This window comes from Fusarium verticillioides, chromosome 1 (assembly GCF_000149555.1).
Source record: "Fusarium verticillioides 7600 chromosome 1, whole genome shotgun sequence".
NCBI classification, from domain to species: Eukaryota; Fungi; Ascomycota; class Sordariomycetes; order Hypocreales; family Nectriaceae; genus Fusarium; species Fusarium verticillioides.
In genome coordinates this window covers 5,125,177-5,151,108 of record NC_031675.1, presented here as the reverse complement: position 1 = coordinate 5,151,108, position 25,932 = coordinate 5,125,177, and the positions used below count along the sequence as shown (strand labels likewise).

The 25,932-nt window shown below is 49.0% G+C and overlaps 9 protein-coding genes across 13 annotated transcripts; 6 read left to right on the top strand and 3 right to left on the bottom strand.

Moving 5' to 3' along the window:
- The first annotated feature begins 704 nt into the window (after positions 1-704).
- On the top strand, positions 705-2,327 carry FVEG_00386 (hypothetical protein). The gene is made up of 2 exons (XM_018886839.1): positions 705-1,291; positions 1,341-2,327. Exons 1-2 carry the CDS (start codon positions 1,153-1,155, stop codon positions 1,865-1,867), a joined length of 666 nt encoding a protein of 221 aa, XP_018742486.1. The 5' UTR covers positions 705-1,152; the 3' UTR covers positions 1,868-2,327.
- On the bottom strand, positions 1,928-5,706 carry FVEG_00387 (STE protein kinase). Of its 5 annotated transcripts, none has more exons than XM_018886843.1 (3): positions 4,347-5,706; positions 2,226-4,265; positions 1,928-2,177 (listed from the first exon to the last, which is right to left on the bottom strand). In XM_018886843.1, the coding sequence occupies exon 2, from the start codon at positions 4,249-4,251 to the stop codon at positions 2,377-2,379; it is 1,875 nt and encodes a 624-aa protein (XP_018742490.1). In that variant the 5' UTR covers positions 4,252-4,265; positions 4,347-5,706; the 3' UTR covers positions 1,928-2,177; positions 2,226-2,376. The 5 variants fall into 5 exon arrangements, with proteins under 5 accessions (XP_018742490.1, XP_018742487.1, XP_018742491.1 ...); XM_018886844.1 differs by having other exon boundaries at positions 1,959-2,177; positions 2,226-4,268; XM_018886840.1 differs by having other exon boundaries at positions 1,929-2,177; positions 2,226-5,706.
- A 658-nt stretch (positions 5,707-6,364) lies between these two features.
- FVEG_00388 (hypothetical protein) lies at positions 6,365-8,913 on the top strand. Its single transcript, XM_018886845.1, has one exon. It carries the CDS (start codon positions 6,721-6,723, stop codon positions 7,921-7,923), a length of 1,203 nt encoding a protein of 400 aa, XP_018742492.1. The 5' UTR covers positions 6,365-6,720; the 3' UTR covers positions 7,924-8,913.
- A 122-nt stretch (positions 8,914-9,035) lies between these two features.
- FVEG_00389 (hypothetical protein) lies at positions 9,036-11,420 on the top strand. Its single transcript, XM_018886846.1, has 3 exons — positions 9,036-9,352; positions 9,401-10,137; positions 10,184-11,420. Exons 1-3 carry the CDS (start codon positions 9,242-9,244, stop codon positions 11,280-11,282), a joined length of 1,947 nt encoding a protein of 648 aa, XP_018742493.1. The 5' UTR covers positions 9,036-9,241; the 3' UTR covers positions 11,283-11,420.
- Positions 11,421-11,463: 43 nt separating this feature from the next.
- On the bottom strand, positions 11,464-12,588 carry FVEG_00390 (L-fuculose-phosphate aldolase; the record flags this gene model as incomplete). Its single annotated transcript, XM_018886847.1, has 3 exons — positions 11,464-11,547; positions 11,603-12,119; positions 12,167-12,588. 3 exons carry the CDS (start codon positions 12,586-12,588, stop codon positions 11,464-11,466), a joined length of 1,023 nt encoding a protein of 340 aa, XP_018742494.1.
- A 462-nt stretch (positions 12,589-13,050) lies between these two features.
- Positions 13,051-14,146, bottom strand: FVEG_00391 (hypothetical protein; the record flags this gene model as incomplete). Its single annotated transcript, XM_018886848.1, has 2 exons — positions 13,051-13,866; positions 13,967-14,146. The coding sequence occupies 2 exons, from the start codon at positions 14,144-14,146 to the stop codon at positions 13,051-13,053; spliced, it is 996 nt and encodes a 331-aa protein (XP_018742495.1).
- Positions 14,147-14,816: 670 nt separating this feature from the next.
- On the top strand, positions 14,817-18,299 carry FVEG_00392 (hypothetical protein). The gene has a single exon (XM_018886849.1). It carries the CDS (start codon positions 16,114-16,116, stop codon positions 18,124-18,126), a length of 2,013 nt encoding a protein of 670 aa, XP_018742496.1. The 5' UTR covers positions 14,817-16,113; the 3' UTR covers positions 18,127-18,299.
- A 634-nt stretch (positions 18,300-18,933) lies between these two features.
- On the top strand, positions 18,934-19,809 carry FVEG_14651 (hypothetical protein; the record flags this gene model as incomplete). Its single annotated transcript, XM_018903596.1, has 2 exons — positions 18,934-19,165; positions 19,217-19,809. The coding sequence occupies 2 exons, from the start codon at positions 18,934-18,936 to the stop codon at positions 19,807-19,809; spliced, it is 825 nt and encodes a 274-aa protein (XP_018742497.1).
- Positions 19,810-22,003: 2,194 nt separating this feature from the next.
- FVEG_00393 (hypothetical protein) lies at positions 22,004-23,703 on the top strand (the record flags this gene model as incomplete). Its single annotated transcript, XM_018886850.1, has 4 exons — positions 22,004-22,102; positions 22,180-22,646; positions 22,720-23,174; positions 23,234-23,703. 4 exons carry the CDS (start codon positions 22,004-22,006, stop codon positions 23,701-23,703), a joined length of 1,491 nt encoding a protein of 496 aa, XP_018742498.1.
- Positions 23,704-25,932: the final 2,229 nt, after the last annotated feature.

The window sequence follows — 25,932 nt, the reverse complement described above, 5'->3', positions numbered from 1 at the left end:
TTATTAGGCAACAATCGAAATAAAATAACAACTTGCGGTCTTATGGATGTTGTGAGAGTGTATCTACAGATACTGTTGTGTATTGTTTTATCTTTATTCGTGTGAGTTAAGCTCTTCATTGCTAGTGCTATTTTGAATGTTCTACGACTTCATGGGACAATGATGCTTAGGGTCAGTGATACCAGAAGCCTTATATCTATCAACAATTGCTAGACTACAGTAGGTTTACAGAAATGGTCTCTCCACAATAGACTTTCTGTCCGCTATAGACTGAACATCATGTTCACCAACATGCGCTGTTGTGATACCCAACTTCACTCTCATGCAACAACTTACCCTGTGTCACCTCGACAACCTCAATCACAATCACCAACACAACCCATCACCACACGAGTTCACCAAAGTCTAGACCAACATAACATCATTCACACCGCTGATATTCACACCAATAAGAGTCGTTGACTACATCAATTGAGTTAATTATCCATGTTTGAACTTGAGAAAGAAAAACAACAGCCTTACCTAACAGGGGTTGGTGCGGTCATTTGAGCAAGTTAATTACCATCTCAAACTCGCTCTCTCTCAGCCATCCCCCGCATGGTCTGACCTTATTGGGAGACTATGTGATGACAGGCAAGTGAGTATCATGTACAGATTCCGGATCTTTTGCTTAACGGAACCTTGTTTCTAAGCTTATTGTGAGAGAAAAAGAGAGTTCACGAGGATGTGTAGTGGTATCATCATGAATAGACTGAATTGATCGACGTTCACACTGCAGATGCATCTATATAGCATGCTCTGGTCAAAGGCCGTTGTCAACCGGCCACCTGCGGCCCAGAATCCACACCAACCCTCGAATGTCTGGGGGAGACACCGGCTTCTTCAACGGTAAAGCTACCAGTGACACAGCAGTGGCTATCACGCGAAGTCAGCCACAACCCTGCGAAACTGACTCACGCTAAGTCAATAATTTCTTGGTCAAGAGCAGCTTCCAGATGCAGAGAGCTAGAGCTCGGTTACATGAGCTGGACCCTGGAATGACTGAGGTACTGCTTTGTGCATATAAAGACAGCTGAAGCGCCTGCTGTGCTTCCATTTGTTGTTACTCACCCTCTCCTCCACCCCAACACACCCGTCACCTCAACCATCAAGATGCTGGCCTTCAAGACTCTTCTCAGCCTGGCTACTGTCCAGGCTGTCTCTGCCCACTTCGGTCTCGTCTTCCCTCCTTGGCGTGCGGACACCCTCAGTGAGGAGGGCGAGGAGCGCTACAACCAGTGGGAGCAACCCTGTAAGACATTTCGTATCGTTCGATCGCATACTCTGCTAACGAACAATAGGTGCTCGTGTTGACTTCAACAAGAAGAACCTCACTGACTGGCCCCTCGACGGTGGTGCTCTCACCCTTGATCTTCACCACGAATGGTCCTACGTCTTCGTCAACCTCGGCCTCGGCGAGAACTCCACCAACTTCAACATCTCCCTTACCCCAGAGTTCCTCAACGCCACAAACTCGGGCACTCTCTTCATTGACAAGCTTGAGCTTCCCTCAGATGTCAAGCCCAAGGACGGAGACATCGCTAGTATTCAGGTTGTTACCGTTGGTGACACTGGCAATGCCCTGTACAACTGTGCCGATATTCGCTTCAAGGAGAATGCCAAGGGTCCCAGCAACAAAACTGGCGATGTGGACTACGTCAAGATCAAGCAGCAGAAGGGCAACGGAACTGAGGAAGATAGCTCTTCCAACTCTACATCTTCTGGAGACAGCAAGGACAACGCCGCTGGCACAATGGGTGTGAGCACGGTGGTTATGACCTCTGTCGTGGGTCTTACTGCCGCTTTTGTGATGGGCTTGGGCCTCTAGATGGATGACCTTATGAGACATGGTTGCTTCAATGTGTAATCAGTAGTCATGATAGAACATTCACGGCCTTCCAAAAATTATGATTGTTTATGCGCGGAACAAAATATTCCATTGACGTTGCCAACCTGCAGTATAGGCTGGCTGCTGGGAGCCTTTTATTGTTGATCCACTGGAACCCTAAAGATGCTTCCAGACCCGTATATGATGACTTGCATGATTGAAGAAAAGGAAAATGAACATGCAGATGGTATAATATATAGAAACAAGAGTTACATTAAAACGTAAAGAATAATAACTGGGTATATCCAATCTGGGTTGGTCAGCTTGGTCAAACCAGGGGCATAGTTTGTTTACTCACCATCGCACTCATATAAATTCAGCATGTAACGCTGAAACACCAAACTCCAGTCCTGAAATCAGAAAACAAAAGACAGATAATGACCAGTTGATTATTCTTGTGAGATCCTCTCACATATGGTTGATAACAGTTGCGACTCCTTATACGGCCTTCATCCCGTAGGAGCAGCAGCCTGTTCTACACTCAACTCTTGTACCACTTTGGCCATAGTGATACGTTGGTTGGGGTTAGGGTATAGCATCTCCATAACGATCCGCTCGAGTCGGTCCTTGGGATTCAGACTCTTTCTCGCATCGAAGATCTCGGCAAGCCAATCTCGCATCTGCTTCATAGCGGGTTGACCATTTCCATACTGCTTGTGCGGCATGTTGGGACTGTTCACCCCAGCGATCAACCAATAAAGGGGTCGCGGGTGTCGTCGATGAGCACGAGAGTCAGGGTACGTTATTTTGCGCAACACGTAGAGCATAGTGACACCGAGTGCCCAAACGTCAGAAGCAGGACCGCGTTGTTTTCGACCAATGAATTCCGGAGGAACGTAGTACGGTGTTCCGCCAACGGTCGGCGAATTAGTAGCAGTGGCCGGTGTAGAGAGACCAAAGTCACAAAGGACCGCACCTCTCTCTGGCGAGTAGAGGATGTTGGCGGGCTTGATATCGTTGTGCACCAGCTTGCGACCGTGGATGTAGTTGAGGGCGCCGGCGATGTCTCCCAAGATCCTGGCAGCATCGTTTCTGTCGCCAATGAACTCATCGTTGGTATTATTCCTCCATCGAGGCATGGAAGTCAGGTCCTTTGCGTCGATGTGCTCCATGTATAGGGAAAGGAATCGAGCATCACCACCATAGTAACGAACAATTGACTTGTGCTGCAGGTCTTCCTGACCCCTACACTCACGAAGCCACATGTCGGCCTGACGGATGACAGTCCGCTCGTGGACGAGCGCCTTGTCGTTGGGGTTGGCAACGCGCGTCTTGAGTACCTTGACAGTAACGATGTTGTTCGGTACGTGGGAGTGTGTTGCTGTGTACACGGCAGACAAGGAAGTCGAGGCAATTGGCTCTCGCTTGGTGAGTTCGTACTCATCGACTTCGCAGACACCTGAGATTGCAGCAGTTTCACCCTTTTCAGCGTCCAGCAGAGGATGGCCATTCACCGAGGAGAGCTCCTTGCTCTCGCGACCATTTGGGAGGGAGAAAACCAAGGGATCCGCGGAAGGCCTGAGGAACATAACAACACCGTCGTCACCGGGTGTATTCGGGTCTGAGACACGACGTTTCACTCTCTTCTCGTCATACTCCGGAGAAAGGGCCCGCTTGCCGCTCGAGTTCACGGTGGGGGTGCTGGACTCCGAGGGAACATCCTCGACAATAGACGGTTGCTGTGGTTGATACAGTATCACTGGGCGCTTTTCAAGTACTCGGAAGTCGAGGACTTCCATGTCTCGAAGCGTAATGCGCCATGTTCCAGGCCTCAGAGCCTTGGCTGATCCGGGGTTGACGACATGCGAGGGACTGTAAGGGCTTGACGGCGGCGTCGGTGACACTCCTGACAGAGAAATTGGCAGGTCTGACCGGTTCAAGAAGATGACTTTGTCACTAGCGGGATCGTAGTATAGCTCGCACCACAAAGGGGGCCTTGGATAGTCATCCTGAGTCTCACCGGGGATACGGACGGTGAATTTGATATCTTTGGAGGTCTGAGTCACAGCGAGAACTTTGTGCTCAGGCTGCTCTGGTGAAGCCACTTCGGCGCGGAGAGCGAGCCACTGTAAACTTTCACTACCAGGGCTCACAGACCGCGACTTGGGGAAGTTGGCTAGGGGACGAAATAGAATGCGGATGCCTTGCCTGTGGTGGTGATCCTCGACGTGGAGCTCGTCTAACGAGACAAGCGAAGAGCTAGCAGTAGGGACTGGTTCTTCAACACCAATCCCCTTGAAGCGGGCGTCAATTTCGGATTGAGAAAATGGCTCGGTGCGCTCTTCTGAGACAACCTCAGAGAGCCCGAGCCTAGGTTCTGCCATAAGTTTGGCTATCTCTGCTTCATAGGTGAAGTTGGTAAGCAACCAAGGCGTAAAGCGGTGGGTGGACCAGGCAGAAGAACCAGGCAAGAGTTTACCTCAGATGCTAGCCAACCAACCAAACGCAAACGAATGGATGGCAGGCTGAACAGAATGTCTATAGTAATCGATAGAGTTTGTGTGATTGCCACGTAGAAAAGCAATCCGTACGGTGATGCGTTGCGTAGCGAGATACGATTGACGTTGCGCCAGGCTGAAAAGTGTAATGTAGTTGTGAATGAATATGAATGTATGAGTAATATGAGGGGCTGACTGTGATTAATTCCAGGCAGGCTACTCTATGCTGCGCTTGCGAGGCGATGCACTCCAAGAATGTAAGTACAGTACGACACAAGGCGAACCGAGGCGGGGAGAGAGTGGTAGTGGAAGGGTTTAATAGAAGCTGGGGAAGAGTGGGTTGTGGCTAGGTATTATTAGATGCAGCAATAACACCTTAGCTTGTACGGATAGGATGGGAATGTAATGTAGGAGATGCAGGAATAGAAACAAAAGCCAAAACCAGCAGCAGATTTGACATTCAACGAGCCCTGTTTTAAGAGGCTGAACAGGGCACATCAGAAGGACAGGACACGATGGGTGTCCTGGGAGGGTTGAAAAGACAGCTTTCAGCCAAGGTCAGGACAGGTTCAGGACAGGCCTGCTGATAGCGTATAGTCTCGTCTCAAAATCCACGAGGAACAAGACTGAATCGGGGTCGAGTCATACAGCCGTTTAGTTATTCGCTGCCTGAAGGCTGAGGGGATGATCCAACAACGGGGGAACGAGGGCGATTAATTCATTCAAGAAAGGATAGAAAGAAGCGGGAACGGGCGGGACGAGACGGTACGAAGCGAATGCCACTGAGCACTGGCATTGGCGCTGGGACTGCCCTGACCGTCCTACTCTGCGCTTACGATTGTTGGCTTGGGAGGGAGCTTTTGGCGTGTGTGGAGTGTAGGACTGGACTCATAACGGGTAGGGCTGCCCTGGGCTTGACAAGGCAGAATTTGACTTGACACAGTTGGGGACACAACCACTGCCACATTCGCTGCCACAACCCAACACTTTGTGGCTATGCAGAGTCATCTCACCTAAGACTTACTCCGTATTTCCTAGGAAATGGAGATAATTACCCCAGTGGCCAGATGATACTATCCATATGGGATCTCCTCAAGATCTCTGGCCATTGTGAGATCCAATAGCTCGCACAAATGACAAGAAGGATGATGGATAATTCACTCGAATTGATTGCTAATGAGCCCTTCGGCTGCACGTTGTCAACCAAAAGGCGAGCATAGAAACATCTGGCATCTTACATGGCTCAGCGGATCTTACTATGACGACACTGAAGCTGATATCAAGCAGACCGATTTCAGCATGACTGAATAACCATCGAGATTTGGGGAAAAGCAGGCTATATAAAGCAGACGATAGAGTTTACGAGACAACGTGAACTTGTCACGATATTAGGCACCAAAGACATTTTTGCAGAGGTCAGTTGTTGTCTCATAATGAGTTTCGGTGAGTGATCATGACTTGAGACTAACTAAAGTGGAAGTTGCCTCTGATGATAGTCCTCGTGACAGGTCAGGCTTGGTCAATGGGTGTTTACGTGGCCAATATCTCAACAGTCATCAATGTCAGTTATTGCTGAGAAGACAACACTATAATATTGTAAAATAATTAATGAGTTCATGAAATTATTGTGATATTGAATATCGACATGCTTGGTGTTTTGTGTTTGTGTGAATCCTTCATTAATGATGGAATCGATTGGAAGCGGCCGGCGTCGGAACTTCCCAAACAAAATCTGCCGCAATTGCACGAAAGAAGCATCAAAGGGTGGGCTGCAAATGGCCCCCAATGGACGCCACCATGCCACTAGCCTTGCCTAGTTCAAGAGATTGCATGAGGCAACTCCACTTACAGCTGAGAAAAGATCGTCATTGGACGCTAATTATGCAGGCGCGTCTCGTGTCTCTGTCTTTGAAGGGATGACAGCCAATCGTAGCCCCTTATCGTATATGCCTCAGGCATCTCAGGCTTCACTCGTGGTCTTTGGGTTGCTGGGGGCCAAGCGCACCCTGAGATATGGGTATGGCTCTTGCCCCCCAGAACCTGCCGAATTCTGTTTCTCGTCACGCCCGCCTCCAAAACACCCACGATCATCACCTATAACCAAAATCCAAACCCGCCCAAAGAGTCCCAGAAGAGCCCAACAAGCACGCTTCTTGCACATCAGTTCAGAGCAGTCTTCATTTTTTGACTTCTGAACACTTTGAGAATTTTGACGCCATGGACATGAAATAGATCCCGCAGCTCCCACGAGCTCTCGACCCACGGATACCTGGACACTCTTACTGGACACTCTCTTCTATACCACAACCATTCCACCACCATAATTTACCTACTTCTATTGACTGTGACCTCGACATGGACGATCCGGGCTGGTCATGGCCGGCCTGGAAATTCGGCATGAAGAGGGATGACCTCTTTCATACTCTACACGAAAAATACAACACCTTTACCTTTAACCTCCAAGACCCCGAAGCCTTTCATCACGACGTTTACGAAATTTCCCGCGATGCCGATACCATCGACGATTTCCATCGCTTGCTGGATGAGCGAAAGCAACAGCGGATTCACGAACTCCACGAGTCTCTCGAATCTCTCGCTGTTGAGATCATCGCCAACCCCAAGTTGATGGATTCTGAACATTGGCAGTACGCCCTTCAACTCTTCCGGACCAAGTCTTTCGACTCGATCGTCCGTTATTTTGCAAGCTACCTACCCGAACAATATCTTGACCCCAACGACCGTGATCATGATGCTATTTCTATTGCTTCCTTGTCCTCCTTCTCTGAGACCAACAGCGTCAAGACCGAGAGCACCACGGCCAGCAGCGTCGATGATGCCTCTAGTTTCTTTGATGATGAGCCTATCTTGACAAAGGGTCCCCTCTCGATCCACACCGACATTCGATCATCGTCTGCTGTTCAAGCGCCCCCCTCGCCCCCCCATTCCGAGGCAGCGCACGGCGATGAGTCTTCTGTTTCCTCTCCTACTTCCATGGAGTCGCACGAATACTCCACCCCCCCTTCACGTTCCATGTCGTTTTCTGGTTCCGAGACAGCTGAAGCTATCTCTGAAATCAGATCACTCGTTCACGACGAAGATGAGACCTCGCAGTTCGATGACGGCGACTTTGCGGTCGCCTCGGATTCTGATTGCGCAGAGAGCCAGTCGTCACTGGACGTAATGGATGATGGGGAACAATCTAATGACAAGTATGAGGATGATCTAGAGGAGGAGGATGATTTTCCTACTACTCAATTTCCTGAAGATGCTAGCGACGGTTGCGATTTCTATGACGATACCCCAAATTTCGATGACACACCGACTCCCCGACAGGAGTCTATCGCGCCCTGCTATATCGAGTACAAGTCCGTTGCGGTGTGGAGAATACCTTCTCCTCGTCGTTCAACATCCCCCTCTCCACGAAGCCACCACCCCTACCGCCGCGAAGGCTCAAGTCTGAAGGACATCCGCCGAAGTCCTGAAGAGTCGATGAGCAAAATTCAGAAACCGATGCATGAGCAAAGGAAAAGGCCGATGTTTAGGAAACGGCTTGATTAGCGTTCGGGGAGGCAGGGTGCTTTGTATATATTTGACGCAAGCGATAGATACCTGTATCTGATGACTTTTAATCCTTTCTTAATCACTTCTCTCCACAGTCGCTCGCGACATGGTCACTCTTATACAATGCCTTGGAAGAGAGGCTCTGGTGGTCATTTTCAGATGAGAATGCCCTACTTTTAGAACACCCTGGTAAGTACGTTCCTGCGCCTGATGTACCTGCAGCATTTGACGTGACCGTTCTACCCGTATCACGACACGTGGGTCATGTGGCTTTGGTGTTGACATGCGACGGCGCAACCATCACGAGGCACAGACCTTTTTGAAAGAGTGATATATACATACTACCACGTGGGCTAATGACGTACACGAAGCATGTTCTCGATGGGATTGTCGACGATTGTTGATCGGGATCGAGGTGTACCTGCATGCTGTTCCTGGCGGCCGGCTGTCAGCGACGCCACGGGAAGTTTGCTGTAACAACATGGTAAGTTGTGAGGGTGTACGATAGAGAGGTATGTTAGATGGGTTATCTCTTGATTGTTGATTTACTGTTGCATCAAGGAGTTCGCGGTGTTTATTCTATGCTATCTAATCTTATTCTCAAGCATCAGTTATGAATCATGATGCGTGTTAAAAGCGATGCAATGCACCCTTGGCTTATTCATGAGCTCAATACGAGCGACTTGGAGAGATATAACAGAATATTAATATCTGCTCAACATCTCTCCGGACTGCATGTGAATCGTTGATCTTCTCGCGAAGACACAAGATTATTGACCACCGCGTCAACTCCCGTCAAATTTGTGAGAATGAGAAGCCCGGCACGAGCTTGGGGGCCATCTTTAAACCATCACCTTGATAATGGTGTTCTGCAGTTGTCAGAGCAGTGAAAAATCTCACTCAGGTCAACTTATTACCATGCTTGCATAAGCGGCGACCAGAGTAAACAATACACGAGCCAGAGGCACTCTTCATCTACTATCAGAGAAATGAATCGAAGTGCTTTAGGCGATGCGATTATGAGATGTAATCATGTAACATAATAGTTGGCGCTGTTCATCAAGGTGCGTGGTGAGCTATGTATGTCTCTCACCTTCAAACTAATATATTGCGAAATCGCTTCCTCTCAGTCACCGTAGTATGTGTCTCCATGAATGATTAAACGAGCTCGTTTTGTTTAGAAACAAAAGTTCCCTGAAGATAGATGCCTGATTGGGTTGAGACTGTTGTACATTAAATACTGCAGGGCGCGTTTTACACTGGTGTTCTCTCTCACCCCGCACTTTGCACCCAAACCTCAACATCTACAACCGCCATGTCTACCACCACCAGCAAGAAGACTGCCCGATATGGAGACTGGGAATCACCGATCTCAGTAGATTCAATCGTGTCTAAGACGAGAAGACTTTCCTCACCTAGAGCCAATGTAAGCATTCTCACACTTGATGATCTAAGCAGACGTTGACATGTCCAGCCCAAATCTGGTAGAGCTTTCTACACCGAAAGCCGCGAAGACGGAAGCACAACTATTGTTGAGATTCTGAAAGATGGTATCAAAGATATTCTTCCATCTGAGTACAGTGTCAAGAATACCGTGTATGAGTATGGCGGTTCAACATACGCTGTTCTCCCAGATGATCGTATCATCTTCTCCAACAAGGGCGATACAGTTCATATACTGAACCCGGACAGCAAGGAAGTTTCAAAACTGACTGGTCACCCAAACCTGAGATATTCAAACTTCGAAGCAAACCTAACATCGTCATGGGTTCTGGCCAACCAGGAAGACCATGAGCATGACACTCCTGATGGAGTTCGCAACTACATCGTGGCAATCAACACTGAGACAGCCGAGGTGAAGCGGATCCTTGACACTGCTGACTTCTACTACGAACCATCTTTCAGTCCGGATGGTTCAAAGCTTTCGTGGCTGGAGTGGAATCATCCCGAACTGCCTTTTGACTCTGCGAGGCTATATACTGCGACATGGAACGATGGCTCTATTTCAGATATCAGCCTCATCGCAGGAAAAGACTGTGAAGGAGTTGCAGAGCCTAGATGGGGCCCCGATGGATCTCTATTCTTTAATAAGGAGGTCGGAGAGTATCGTCGCTTGTACCGTATTCTTCCCGGAAGTGATGAGCATGTCGAGATCACAGTCGATGGTATCGGCAATGCCGAGTTTGGAGAACTTCGATGGTTCCAGGGAAGGTGAGAACTCCCAAGTCATCACAACAACCATGCTAAATGAGTATAGTCATACCTATGCGCCCCTGTCTGATCGGCATCTTGTCGCTTCTCCCTACATTCTAGGAACATCCAGGGTGATTCTTATCGATCTAGACTCGGGAAGTTGGAAAGACATCGGCGATTCTCAGAGGCTGGCGGAAGTCCAGCTGGACGCAGTTGCACGCCTGAGCAATACTTCAGTTCTCGTTGTCGGATCTGGAGAGACCAATGCTAAAGCGCTCTATCGAATTGACACCGAAGGCTCTGGTCAGATCACTCAAGTACGGGGTTCTACAGATGATGGGCTTCCCAGTGAATTCTGCTCCAAGCCTATCCTGAAGAAAATACACTCAAAGGGTCAACCCGAAAGAGAATTGTATGGATTCTTGTGGCTCCCGCACAACCCGGACTTCCAGGCACCAGAAGGGGAACTACCTCCTCTGATTATGATAAGTCATGGAGGGCCAACATCATACACCGGCCCTGGTCTTAACCCAAGAACACAATATTTCACCTCGAGGGGATATGCAGTTCTTGCTTTCAACTACAAAGGATCAAGCGCTCATGGGCGTGCATATCGGGAGGCTCTTTGGGGTAACTGGGGCTTAGTGGACTCGGACGATGCTGCAGAGTTCGCAGATAATCTGACGTCCGAGGGAGTCGTCAAGTCTGGTGGAGTAGGAATCACTGGTGTCAGTGCAGGAGGATACAACACCCTTCGAAGCTTAACCCGCCACCCGAGCACCTTCGCTGGTGGTGTATGTCTTTCAGGTGTAAGTGATATCAAACGCCTGGATGACTCAACCCACAAGTTGGAATCAGACTACACAGATCACCTAGTGTTGCAGAAAGGGGTAGAGAAGAGTGAAAAGGACAGAATCTGCCGTGAGAGAAGCCCTTTGTTCGAAGCCCAAAAGATCACAGCCCCGTTGCTGCTCTTACATGGAGGGAGTGACAAGGTCACGCCGCTGGATCAGGCACAAGAGATGGCCGATGCCATTGAGAAGGCAGGGGGCGAAGTTGAACTGATCGTTGTACCTGAAGAGGGTCATGGATTTGGACTGCCGAAGAACGTGAGGCTGTGGCTCGAGGAGGAAGAGAAGTGGTGGAGAAAGACGTTGCTGTAAGAGACGATTTCCAGAACTTGAAGAGACATTTTGTTGTAAAGAAGTCTAGCTATAGAATCTAACAAGCTAGCGAGAACTACACAATAGCTGCATCTTGAGAACGTGAAAATAAGGGATTCTGAAATGACCATTCTATGCTAACGCTTCTCATTTTAAAGCACCGTCACCAGGATATCCCGCTTCAGTTGACCCCCGATTTTAGCCTACCATTAGACTTCCAAACCTCGTATTCGAAATCAGGCTGGAACTCTGTATACAGCGCCTCCTATTCACCATGTCAGTCAACTGTTTGTAATCTTATACATAGAACGACAACTCACAGGGTCAGCATTGTATCGATAGGTGTACTCAGCCTCTTCATCACCAATAATCCGTCTCGGCAGTCCAGCACTCTCCACCAAGAGCTGTATCTCACACGTCCTCTCCATGAGGGAGAACAAATACGCCGCTTCGTCAACTGTTTTACCGGCCGTCAACAGCCCATGGTTCTGTAGAATGACGGATCGATTTTTCGGACCGAGGGCTTTAGCAATACGAGCACCCTCATCGTCTTCAAAGACGACACCTCCAAAGTCAGAGTACACGCTGTGGTCTTTGTAGAAGATACAGGCATCTTGACTGATCATCTCGAGGGGCTTTCCAAATGTTGACCAAGCCTTGCCATACTTGGAGTGAGCGTGGCATGCAGCGTCTACATCTGGTCTGGCTTTATGAATAGCAGCATGAATTGTAAAACCAGCTGCGTTGACGGCGACTCGGTTACCGCCAATGACTTGACCGTCTTCGTTGATGTGGACCATATGGCTTGCCTCAAGCATTCCGAAGTGAACACCCATACTGATATTGTCAACGTCGATATCACCAAAGTGGAAAATGAGACTCACGGGTTAATCCAAAAGGTGCTAGGATCAACAGGATCTCTCACACTGATATGTCCTGCAGCACCCTCAGTGAATCCCATACGGGCAAATACACGAAAGGCACCAGCCATGTGCTCCAGCTGCCATTGTCGCTTTCGATAAGGGTCCTCGATCTTGGGAATACCAGGATATGGGATACCGCCTGTTGCAACAGCTGCAAAGTTCTGGTTGACTGGCTCCTCGGGGGTTGGAGCCGAAGCTTCGGAGCTTGTTGCGAAGGATGCGGATCGAAGAGAAGGTTGGAGCTTTGAATAAGGTTTGGTTGTGAGTTTCTGTGAGAGGAGGATAATACGGGATCTAGACGCTGAGCTGCTGAATGAAAGTGAGGCCTGCCTGGAGAGAGCTCGCTTTAGAGGCGCTGCACGGAAGGATTTTGAGGAGAGCATTATGCTTATTTGCACTTGACGAATGGAATATAATGGAGATGATGGGTTTGTTATGATAGATAGAGATGTATAAAATGACTGAACCGTTGTCAGTTATTCACTCGGTCCTCATTTATATGAGCCGGCCGGCCAGAGAGAAGTGAACCGGCTCTCTCCCGGTCCCGCAAGTCAGTGAATCCAACAATCAATCAACTTCCCCGCCTCAAGATAGAGTCCAAGCTAGAGCAGCACCTAACGGCGGTAGTTGTATCTATATGCGAACTATCCAAGTCCAACCATTGCTAGGCTAGGGTATTCTGGTGGACCTTGCTATCTGCGGGGTGCATTTCATATGACAAATCCGGTCCTTGTCATTTGAGCCAAGATGAGGTTTATGAATATCAGATTCAAACCAAACGCTTTTGCCGGAGCAGTCTATTATTGCCAATTACAAAGTAAAACTTGCTTTATATCGCTGACGCTCTAGTCTGTGTATTTTCCTCCATCTGCACCACTAGGCTTGGCCCTCTCAAGGCGACCGAGACTCTGTCCATTCATCCAGCCCTTTGGTCTTCTGCTCAGCTTCCACCTCACAACCATGCACAATGCGCCAAAGGTCTTGATGCCAAAGGCAACCCAGAGCAAGATCTCAGAAGCCAGGCGTCGTCTTCCGTGCATGCTGATTCCATCAGGCAAACGCTCCTCGAAATAGCTCAGGTAACGAACAAAGAAAACTGAGTTGATGCATGTGTGACCGGCAGCGATGCCAAAGTAAGCGGCCGAAATGGCCCAGTAGGTGAGGCGGACTTTGTCCCAAACGTAGTCGTCGAATTGCTCGATTTCCTCCTTGCTGCCCTTGGGAAGAGGGCACCATCGCTTGCCGACGATGCAGCGACACTTCATCCAGTGAGGTCTGTTGGGAATAACCCACTCTCGGAGAATGTCCATGATGCTGAATACCAGAGCGACATAGATGTTGATCCAGACGATCCAGCTACTAATTGGAAGTCCGCCGCTGGCCATGTAGCTTCGCCAGGCTTCAAAGAAGATGTTGCCACATGGATCTTCATACGGACCCGGCTTGGGGCAGTTGAAGGTGTCTTCTGGTAGTCGAAGTTCAGTGGCAATCTGGTTAAGATCATTGACGATATTTGAGTGATATCGTAGCCCTGAGGATGTGATTCCAACTTTTGGAAGACCCTTGGGGGCAGTGGGATGTTCCCATCCGAAGGAACTGGCGAACCAGTTTAGGTGCACCAAGAAATGGGAGGTATCATTGTTGGGAATGATGCCTTCAAACTGATAATTTGTTAGCCGGAAGATCCGGAAAAATAGATTTATGTTTTAAATTCCTGAAATATCAAGAATATGAGAAGTGGCTGATTATGGGTGAACTTACCGAGACCAAGGCTAATGGCTTCCATAGAAGATGATCAGGATCACCACGAATAATGGTGGTGCCAGCAATAAACACAATGGACGCCAAAATGACTGAGATGACACTGCCAATCACACCCAAGATAAGAAGAGCATCAGAAATGTTCTTCCTCGTGGGCTTGGTGAGATATTTGAGCATCATGTTGATGATGCAAGTGAGCCGACCGATGCCCAGCTCAAGGCAGAAACTGATACTGATGCTGAGGATGACGTTACAGAAGAAAGAGATGGATAAGAAGATGCCGTGTTTTTAGACTGTGAGGAATAAATAAGAGAAATAAATGAGTGCGAGAATGAGAATGAGAATGAGAATGTGTAAGTAAAGGTATTAACTTAGACTTAGTAGTTGATGCCTCTTTAGGTAGTGAAAGTGCCCCCCCTATTGAATGATGGGATTGGAATGAATGGGCTCAGCCTCGTTTTCTCAAGATACGAGAAGAGAATCAATAACAACGCGGGGGGCTTGAGGCGAGTCGCCGAACTAGGCCTAGTCTTTTTCCTCTGCAGACGCCCGATGTTCAGGGGTGCCTTAGGGGAGACTACAGCACGTGAGGCCAGATTGTATATTTGATGGGAATGGAATATTCAACCCGCGGATAACAGATAGTGAAGGCTTGTGATATATGTATCTTATCATTAGAGATTGATGATGATGTTCTAGAATGAAATCCTCAACTTCGGCAGTCCCAAAATAGATCCCTCGCTAGTTCCATTGACGGGCATTAATATTTGGCGGCCTCAGTTCTCGACCCATGATAAATATCAAATGGATCCATGATCCATCTGCCAATTTCCATTCCTTCATAGACCATCTCGCATCGGATGTTTAATATTACCCGTTTAACCCCCTGCGTATGTAACGCATGCTCCGAAGCCGAAGCATCCGTTGCACACGCTCTCTGAGTCGGTTGAACTACCTAACCAAATGTCACATCGGGCGCTAAGGTAGTTCTGACAACTGTCTGGCCTTGTCTTGTCTTACAGAATGCAATGTAATACAATGCAAGTCAGTGATAGGCGCACGGGAATAAACTACTAGTCAATTATCCCCTGTAACATGTCTTTGATCTGTCTTGCTGTCCATTTGTGGCGATGCGTTTCTCTCGGGGAGTTTATGTCAGATTTGCCCACTATTGGCTGCTCTCACATTTCTTGGATTCTGAAAGTGAAACCATGGTGATGGGAAATTCTGGAGCTGGGCCGCTTATTAATAAGGCTAGGCGAGGATAGGATACAACGTCCATGGCGGATTCCGAGAAACGGACGAAGGAGCAAGGATGATACTCAAATCCGCGTATAGCTTCAACTTCCCTCGGGTCTTCAAACACCGTCTGCCAGCATGTCAGCTCTTTACAACAGGAATTGTCTCCTGTAATACAACTCTCCTGATGCTTCACAGAACCCAATGATCGATGTATATTGATTCGACTTGGTCATAGTCATGTTCTCATCTCACTTGTTGTAATTCTCGATAGAGGCTCATTGAGCTGTCCCGCATAAGGCTGACAACTGCCGAAGATCAGCTCAGCCATCAGATAAAACAAAGAACAACAGCCCTTTCACCTTATATCCGAAGTTTCACCAACCCACTGAGACACGAGACATGACAAGGATTCATTAGGAGATTTGTTCCCAAATCCAGCAACTTCAGGAAACTTTTCCTCGACACTAGTTTCTTCACCAAGGGTTTGAAACCCAAAGCCTGTGCTGTGCTTGCTTGATCACCCCTCAATCGGTACCTGTTTGATGTTCCACCATCCATTCACCATCTATCTATCTATGAGTGGCCATCATACGGGTTAATTGTTCTGGAGTTTTTCCACCGCTCTCAGCTCGTCTTTAAACATGTTGAGCTTGGTTCATTGTGCTGGCGTAGAACGCCATGGATTCGGCTTATAGACTTATAAGAGATGCTGCTCTCCGGCTTAGATGGAGGACAGAGAGACGATAGTTTCACTCACTGCTGGCTTGGATAACTGACCTGGGGTCTAGTCCTCTTTGCATTCTTTTGCTCTATTCATTCATTTACCATTCTGACTACATACGTTCTTTTCCGTACACTATCCCAACCGAATACATTCGTTCCTTGACTTATAAGCCAACATCACAATGTCTCGTCTTCTCACTTTCGCTGCCGGCCTGGCGCTGGCTGCTGCCCAACTCACCTCCTCTTCCCTCGAGAACCACGTCGATACCCTCACCTTGGGTGCCTCTTTCAACCCTGTCAAGGAAGCTTACTGGACTGGCCTTCCTCACCATCGCCGAACTCCCTTTGCCGTCTCTCCCGATGGAAAGACTGCTTTCCTGGCTTACCTCGATGCTAGCGGTACTGGTGTCCACGTCCAGGGCGTTGAACCCAAGACCTTTGCTGCTGTTGGAACTCCCGTGACTGTCAAGAACGGTAAGGAGGCTGGTGGTCTTGTTGCCCACAACGATGGCTTTGCTCTCCTGACCAACGAGGTTGTCTCTGGAGAGGCCAAGGACCCTCTTCCTGTGATCTACAAGTACACCAATGGCAAGCAAGCTTTCAGAACTCTCCTTGGTGGCTCTGGCTTCTCAGGAAACGCTCTTGCTTCTCCTGATATCAATGGTGATCTCGTCTTCTCTGAGAAGGCTGGCTACTACGCCGCCTACATTGTTGTCACCTCATACAGTGGCGATGCTTCCGGTCACTTCGGTGATGCCATCCGCTATATCACCCCAGAGGGCAAGGTTGAGGAGATCCAGGGTGCTTCTTCTTCTTGGGGCTGCTCTCACAACACCGGTATCGCCTTCGAAGCAGCCGATGAGCCTCCCTTCGCTTCCCTCTGCTCCGAAGATCAGGGTGCTATCTGGTTGAACACCGAGACTCAGGGCATGAGCAACAACGGTGTCAAGGTCTCCAACGAGCACGTCATCAACGGTGCCAGCAACGAGCCCATGGGTGGAATGAGTGGTTCTTACAGCTCTCTCGCTCGCTTCATCGGTGCTGACTCTTACATCTTCTCCTGGGTTTCTCGTGGTGCTATCGATCTTACTCTCAACGACTGGATGGGTGAGGGCTACACTCATGCTGAGAACCGTACCAACAACCGGAACGTTGCTATTGCTCTGTTCTCTGACAAGAAGACCCTCATTGGCGAGCAGGCTTCCTCCAAGGTCGGTGCCAAGGATGGTGATAGCCAAGTCAACTGGGTGACTCATGGTGCCAACGACTGCTCCAACGCTCACGTTGCTACTTTTGATGCTTCCACTGCTTTGGTTACCTGGGAGGAGATCTCCAACCCTGTATGCGAGTTCGAGGCCATGGGTTGCAAGGGCAAGTTTGCTGGTACCAAGTTCCAGGCTGTCGACAGCAAAGGCAAGAAGCTTGGCTCTGCCATCACTTCTGAGGATACCTACGTTGCTGGTGACATGGTCACTATGTCTGATGGCCGTATCTGCTGGCCCTATGTCAACATGGCTTGGTCTCTCAGTGGTCCTACACAGGCTGCTGATGTCAAGAAAATCTCTTTTGCTTGTGTCTCCAACGGCAGTGGCTCCGGCTCCGGCTCTGGATCTACCACCAAGGCTTCTACTGTTGTTGCTCAGCCTTCTGCTACCAAGACCCCCAATGCCGGTGCGGCCAAGCCTTCGACTGTTGAGTCTGCTGACGCTGCTGAGGGTTCTTCTGGAGAATCTGCCGTCTCTGAGGGAGCGCCTCGTCCCTCTTTCACTACAGTCCCTGGCTCTGTGACTAATGTTCTCCCCGCACCCACTGACGTTGCTTCATCTGCTGCTGCTGAGAAACCTTCCTCAGTTGTTGTCAAGCCCTCTGCCCCCGCTGATCCTGTGGATGGTGACAACGAGCCTGCTACCACCGAGGCTCCAACCAAGGTGGCCCCTGTTACTACCCAAGCCCCTGTTGAGACTCTTCCCACGTACGCCGATGGCGAGGATGACTGCAACGAGGAAGCCTCAGGTAACTCTCCTGTTACCACCCAGGCACCTACCAAGGTCAACAAGCCTTCTGGCCGCCGCACTCGCACTCGAACCCGCACCCATGCTCGCCGCCCCAGCTCTCCCTTTTCCAAGAAGGAGTGTGTAGCCAAGACCGTCACCCAGACTGTCTATGTTACTGCTACTGCTGCCCCTAAGTACTAGTGGCTGGTTCATCTATCACCAGCAGCAAATGGAATCGCCTGTGTGCCTGACAATTATTCGTTCTTATACATAGTACTTTACCTTTAACAGCCCACAATTCATATATAAGATACGATGTGGAGTCTTTGTTTATACTTGATATGAATACTTTGAATTGCAAGAAATGATGCTCGAAATCAAGACTGTGAATAGTAGACAAGAGTTGTGTAAAAAGCGACTCGTCAACTGAGTATGGATATGAATAGCCATCTCTCTCCAGCTCGAAGCTTAAGAACTTGTGAATATGACATTGGATGGGATTGTTTTCTATTCTCGGAATCTTCGACAGTACACTCAGAAATCCAAGGAAATATTTTTGACTTTGGTCTAATCAACTACTCTCGGTGATGCCGTCATTGTCTTGGGCGGGATTTCATGACCAACGACGCTGCAAATTCAACTTACAAGAACAGTACAAGACTTTCAAGTTAAATTCACATCTGGCGTAAATAATATCGGCAATTGACTGATATGGATCTTAAACGTCCCATCAGGCGTCAAATCCACTGTTTGTAACCGATAGCTGGGATCATCTCGGCGGTTTTCTTGGAACCGTAAGTGGATATCGTTTGGCGCGGCTGGCGTCATAGGGGTCTTTAGCACCAAATCTTTCTTTCAACTTCGTTTCCTCTTCAACTTCTTCCTTAGCCATAGTTATTTCACTCAATTAGGCATATTTCTCTGATAACTTGACTATAATTGGAATTTCGAGACGTTTTATTAATTCGAGGGACTGGCGACAAGTGCGCCGAGTGCGACATCGGCGTCATGGTAAGAGCGGTAGATCGCAGCGTTCGCAACACAGTTGTGAGAGACGAGGAAACACCACTATTGGGATCGTCACTCTCTAGACCCCAGAAGAAGTCTTGGAAGGAACGTTTACAACATGATGTCTCTTGTTCGTGGGCCGATGCCGTGTTACTGGCCTGTTACGTTGTGACTGGGCTTCTCGACAGCTCCTCTATCCAGGTCTGGGGAACATTCGTGTCTATGCAGACAGGTCAGTAACTTATAGCAACGATTAAGAAGATAGATGGCTAATAAGAACCAGGAAACACTGTATATGTCGGTCTCGGGCTGGCAAGCCTTGCGACATCAACTCCTGGCCCTCGTCTATACAAATCCGCCCTTTCTATTGCATCTTTCTGTCTCGGCTCGTTCCTATTCGCCCGCTTCCATCGGCTTGTCTCTCCCAGACGTCGCTGGGTTCTCTGTGCATCTTTCACAATCCAGGCCCTTCTCACAAGCGCAGCTGCGTTGATCGTTACCCTGCGACCGCCCGGTCCGAACACAGATAGCCTGGCATGGAACGTATTGATGCCGATCGCTCTCATGGCCTTCCAGAGCTGTGGACAAGCTGTAGCCAGTCGAGCTCTGAAGCAGAACGCTCTTATCAGCCTGGTCCTGACAAGTGTGTATTGCGACTTATTCTCCGACAAAGAGCTGTTCGCATTGGACAACGTGTCGAGGAATCAGCGAGCAGCTGCGCCAACGCTACTACTTGTCGGTGTGATAGCCGGCGGGTTGTTTGCGCAAAGCTCTGTCGGCATTGCGGGAGCCTTATGGATCGCCGCAGGGTTAAAACTGTGCATGGTAATCGCATGGTTCCTGTGGCGCTCAGAGGAAGAAACGGAGGAGAATTAGTTCCGGATTTGCGGAATTAGAGGCATAGTTATTATCAGTTATTTCGAGTGAACGTCATCATGCAGCTTCAACAGTCAAGTGACCTGAAGTCGAATTGGCTGATGCAACATTGGTGACAGACTGGTTGATCATGGACAGGGACCTCGGGGTTTGTAAACATCTTGCCGATGGTTTAGTCAGACTGGAAGAAGATACCTCGATATCAATCGATCAGCTGGATACAACACAGACCCGAAATCGGACATCCTCTACCAAGATTCACCATGCTGGAGAGGATGTGCTGTGCGTTGAGTTGCATGGCGCAGACTCAATTCGTGACCTGTTTCTCCTTCGGGATACCTATCTAGGAATTACAGGCTCTAATAGGACGACACGGCTGACTGTGATTTGCGAACAAGCAAATGATCTTCACGTCTAAGATTCCCCCAAAGACAGAAGAACTCCGAGAATCGGGACCCCGGTACTCCACCGGCCGGCCCGGAGCCGAAGAATCCTGCCTTTTTGGGAGAGCAACTCGGAGTTGTGGAACATAGAGAAAAGGGCCGTGAAGCGAAAATTCGAGACGATGAGAAACAGAAATTGAGTGATTGGTAATGATAGAGACACAAACTATGAAGGAAAAGTTATGTATAATCGGGCCATTACAGCGGCTACTGTTGAAAAATTGCGAAATTCATCACGCATTGGGCACCTCTTGTTCTATTATTCCCTGTCTTATGCCCCCGCTTGGTTTGGGGGTGGTCTTTTTGTGTCACAGTCACAGTTTACGTACTGAGGGGTTAGAGTAGGATTGCCGAAGCGGAGCCTCCGCCTGTTTTGATAAGACTTTTCTTTCATATGCTTCAAGTTTTTCGTATGCCTTGGAGTTAGAATTTTACCTTGTTCCACTGGGTCATCAGCTCTGATATACGAGTGAAGATCATGAAGAGTGGGGACACAAAAGCGAAAAAGACACAGAAGATCGTTTGTATTCCCGCGATGAGCGCGGGTAGAGTTACCTTGGAGCTTCTTCTGCATTGAAATCACTGTTACAGTTACAGTTGCGGGTGCAACCGTTTGAAGATGGAGAGTGTCGTGTTGTGTTGCTGTGATGCGCTGCTTAGTGAGAGTGATGAGTTGTTCAGGCCGGAAGAGGTGAGCTTACAGGACAAGACAGCGCATTAATACGGGATGCGTACGAGGTTAACTAGTGAAGGAAAGGTGCATTCGAATTCGTTACCTGCTCAAGATAGCCATCTTCAAACAAGAGTCAAAGAGTACCCCATTCATGGCGCCACTGCGAGTCATTGGAGCAATCCGAGTGGTGATCTGATCGGCGGGCGGTGGATCCTCTGTTGTTTTGCCGAGCGAGCGAACGAGGATGAGTGAGTTAGTGGGTGGATGCATTGAGTAGTAGGTTAGAGGTAGACTCAGTCAGTGAGCGTCAGAATGTGAGAGAAGCCGTAGTAGCTGCTGCAGATACATCTGCATGTGCATCCGCATCTGAATGCGAAGCTTGTTAATAAAGTCAATGTCTCCCCCCGCATTTTGTTGGTGCTTGTCTCCCAAGACCGATACCAAGACAGACAAGACAAGAGTGTCTCGTGCTCATTGCTTGTACTACTCCTCGTCTCTTATTTCCAGGTCGTGTACAATTGCCAACCCGAAAAGAGTCAAGAGTGCAAAACGCCCAGGAAAAATAAACTCGAGCCATTGGTACACTTCCTCTACCTTAAACCAACTTACCCACCCACTTCTGCATTACTTCCGATCCGATTGACTCCAATCACTCACTGGGAAGGCGCGTCGCTCCGCTTCAATTCCCTCTATTACATCCAGCTCATCTCCTGCGTCCCTTCCCTTGGGGGCTCCAGGGTCTGAGTCTGGGTCTGTTCTGGGTCTGAGATATATATTCTACATTCATCCATATATATCCGTCCATAACCCGGTCTTGATCAGTCTTGGCATTCATCTCTCATCTTTCATCTCTATTCTTTTGTCCCGCCCATATCTTATCTCAATAGCAACAACCATAAACAAGCCACCCTCGGCTCCTGACGGTGTCACAAGACGAAACACGAACCGATCATCTATTCGCCCCCTCCTGCCGATCTCAACTCTTCTCGATCCGTTCCATCGACGACTACATCGAAAAAACCAAACACCATCTTCTTCCATCTCGTCGCATCACGGCCACTGAGTAGCCACAGGCCGGATGTCGAGCGACGTGGAAATGGAAAAGGTGCCCATTCCTGTGCCGTTCCCTCCTCCGGCCGCCGTTGACGATGTCGATTCGACTCTCGGAAAAGACGCTGTAAATACCCTCCTCACCCTCTGCGCAACTTGTGCGCATGCCACCAACGCTGCAAATACTAACATTACGTCTCCCAGGACGCCAACGTTCACTATGCCGAAGCTATCAGCGACCTCGAGAAGCAACTTCTCAGGAAACAAGACCTGCGCATCATCCCACTATCAGGCGCCATCTACTTCTTGTCCTTCCTCGATCGAACGAATATCGGAAACGCCATGATCCTCAATTCGTCGACCAACAACGACATGCAGCGTGAGACCAAGATGACAGACCATCAGTTCGTCATCTCCCTCATGCTATTCCTCGTCTCTTATGCGGTGTTCGAAGTTCCGAGTAACATACTTCTCAAGAAGTTACGGCCCAGTCGTTGGCTCGCTTTTCTCATGTTTTGCTGGGGTGCAATGACGATATTGACGGCTGCCACCAACAGCTTTGGTAGTGTCACCGCTGTCCGATTCCTACTGGGTGTCTTCGAGGCTGGGTTGTTTCCTGGGTTGGTATACTACTTGACGTTTTGGTACAAGCACGACGAGCGTAGTGTTCGGTAAGTCTCTCCGTGTCCAAGCTTTACCGTTTGTCGGGGTGCAACGGTCTAGATGCTAACTTCGACCCTCCAGCGTCGCATTTATCCTTGCATCTGCCACTCTAGCCGGCGCATTTGGCGGCGCAATCGCCTATGCCATCGGCCACATGAATGGCACAGCTGGTCTCTCTGGCTGGCGTTGGCTCTTCATCATCGAGGGCATCCCGTCTTGCCTGGCCGCCTTCCTCGTTCTCTTCTTCCTACCCGATTGGCCGGAGCGGGCAAAATGGTTATCTGAAGCAGAAAAAGATATGGCTATTCACCGGATGTACCATGAGGGTTCTAAGGAATCGCATCCCACGATGAGCTGGGCAGAAGCCAAGGCAACGTTGATGGACTGGCGACTGTATGCGCATTATGCGATTTACTTTGCGTCTGGGCCGGCGTTTGCGAGTTTGAGCTTGTTTGCGCCATCAATTACCGTTGGGTTGGGATATTACGACTTAAAAGCACAGTTGATGACCGTGCCTCCGTGGGCCATTGCTTATAGTAAGTTTAACCTGCTTTCTTGGCTTTAAGAGGTGAACAAAACTGACCGTACACAACAGTCTGCCAGGTTTTGGTGGCTTGGTCGGCGGACCACTTCAACGCGCGAGGCGTTCACACAGCCATGGCTGCTGCCGTGGGTGCTATTGGCTTCATTATATCGGCTGTGGTCCCGGCCAATGCCTATAAAGCCCGCTACGGAGGTTTAATATTGGCAACGGCCGGCTCTTTTGCATGCATGCCACCCATGTTGGGATGGCTCAGCTCCAATGTGTTCACGACGGCTTCTACCGGTCTAGCCATTGCCCTCAACGTTAGTCTCGGTGGGGTTGGACAGATCCCCGGTGTTTGGATCTACCAGACGTCACAGCGAGAAGGAGGATTCACGACAGGGCACTGGGTCAATGCGGCTCTGCTGCTGTTTGTGTCAGTTGTGGCCCTGGGCCTGAGGATGTTCTATGGTTGGAAGAATCGGAAGTTGAGAGAATATGCAGAGAGCGTCGCAGTGCCTTATCGTTGCTATAAGTTGTAGGAAGACATGCTCTTCATGATACGTTATGTTATGAACTATTCAATGAGTTCAAAAGTCGAGTCTGTTCGTGTTGCGTGATGACGATGTTTCGGTTCTTGCACCGGAGAATAATGAGTGGTTCTGGCACGATGAACTCCAATGCTACCCAGCTGAATCATATCTCAATGAGTCAATCTGTTGAAGAAGGAAGTTTCAGGAACCAGTGACCCGTCCATGGGAACTACCAAGGGTCTGGAGTCAAAATCGCTTGTCTCGAAGTGCCGAGATCCTGATGGAGACAAAGTTCCAGGAACGGCATCCAACCAACAAGCATCAAATCAGGGTTTCTGTCGCAGTCTCGAAACCCTGGTCAGTATAGCTAAGACACCACCATCATGAGAGTATAAGCTGGATGATATCAGAAATGATGCTAGCCGCGTATGTAATGACCTCACGAGCTTCATTTAGGCAGCGGAAATATCAGAACTCACTGCCGCGTCACGGCGCTTATGGGGAAGGCTAGAGCACATGGCCAAAGAAGACGTTTCGGGCGTCCCATCGGTGTGCCTACTGACAACACCGTGAACCCTGGCTATGGTGGTCTAGACCCTCGCACAGAGCTTCTCACAGCCCGGATAAGCTAAGCCATTCTGTACTGCACACTACAACCCAGGACGGATGAGGGATAAGCAGTATTGTCCATGCCGTTTCATCCAATTTTGCGATGAGTATTGTTGCTTTTCAATACGGAGCATATGTTCCCATTAACAGGTGAGCTATAAGCCCTGGCAAGACGTTGGGTTCCGAGGAAATCCAATCAAGAGGGAATATGAGCAATCTTGGCATGTTGGTAATATGCAGCCAGGGTCTGAAATAGAGATCCAGACCGGGCCAGCAGGTAACATGGCATAAAGCCAAGTAACGTCCGAGTGGTGTTGTACTGTCAGCAGCCAGCCCAGCCCAATCCAGGTCGAATTTAAAAGCCTGTTTTGACACTGGCTGCATTTGTCTTAGATGGAAGACAAGAGATAATAATAGATAGACGGTGGACGAAATTGAGTGGTTATACAGTATCAGATGCAGTATCGTCATGATCAGCATCTCGGGTCAACATTTTCCATTCTTGTCAAAAGTGAAGCAATCCAGCTGAAGGAGAATAAGTGTTGTGATACAGGTGGCTTTCCCTGACTCGCTGAGGAACGGATCTACCTTGGGGTGATACGACGGATATGAAAAGGAAAAAGTAATGATGTGAAATAGTGTTACAGTTACGATGGGCACGAATCTCAGTTTGTGGAGCAAGTCCAGTAACTCTGGGGATGGGGGCTCGAGTAATCAATCAAAAACTCCATAAATAGTCGGGTTCGAATTAGAGACAGACAGACAGACCATCACGATAAACTCACCCACTCATCCATTCTCTTGCAAGAGATTAAAGTCCACTGATGGATGGTTCCGGCCTGGGGAACCTTGCAGTGAGTGAAGCTCCAAGCTCGTTGCTGTGATTTCATTCTCAGCAGCCAACCCACTGGAACAGCCGCCACCAAGCCAAGACATCGCAGGGCTCTAGGCTCTCTAATTGGGCGCTGGCATCTTCAGATATCCACTCTTAGAGAGCGTGATGTCGTCACCAGCGTCATAGGGCGGAGATCTCGCCAGGAGCACCATTTACGTACGAGCAATGAATTATCTCCAGTGCAGTACATGCATGGATTGTTTATCGACTCGTTGCTGTAGTCATGATGAATTCCTCTAAAAAAGAAACGACGGATGTAGATATGAGGTATTAGCCTCGAGATATGCGCAAATGATAAGGCACCGTAAACCGATGATGCCACTAACAAGCGACGAAGCACATGCACGGCATGGCACCCTAGCGCGGAGCATGGGTGACAAGAGGTGATGCCATCATCATCATCATCACTGCGTGGGTGTGCACCTGGACCCCTTCTCTCTCGCCTTTCCTTTTTCTCTGCCTGCGGTGATTTGTGTCATTCCGTTAGGGGGGAGAGGATGCTGGCAGCTTTGTATCTTTGTATTTTGTATTGTGTACTGTAGTCAGTGACGGACGGGATGCATCAGTACTCCGGCGGCTGTGACGATATCGCGGGGACTTAGGTACTGATTGACGTTTTGGGTGACTTCATCATGTGTCTATCATCTACAATTACACGCCCACGGCCTCGAATAGAGTCTAGGACACGTTTTTATGTCAACATGAGGCTCTATCCTTAACTCGACATCTCAACT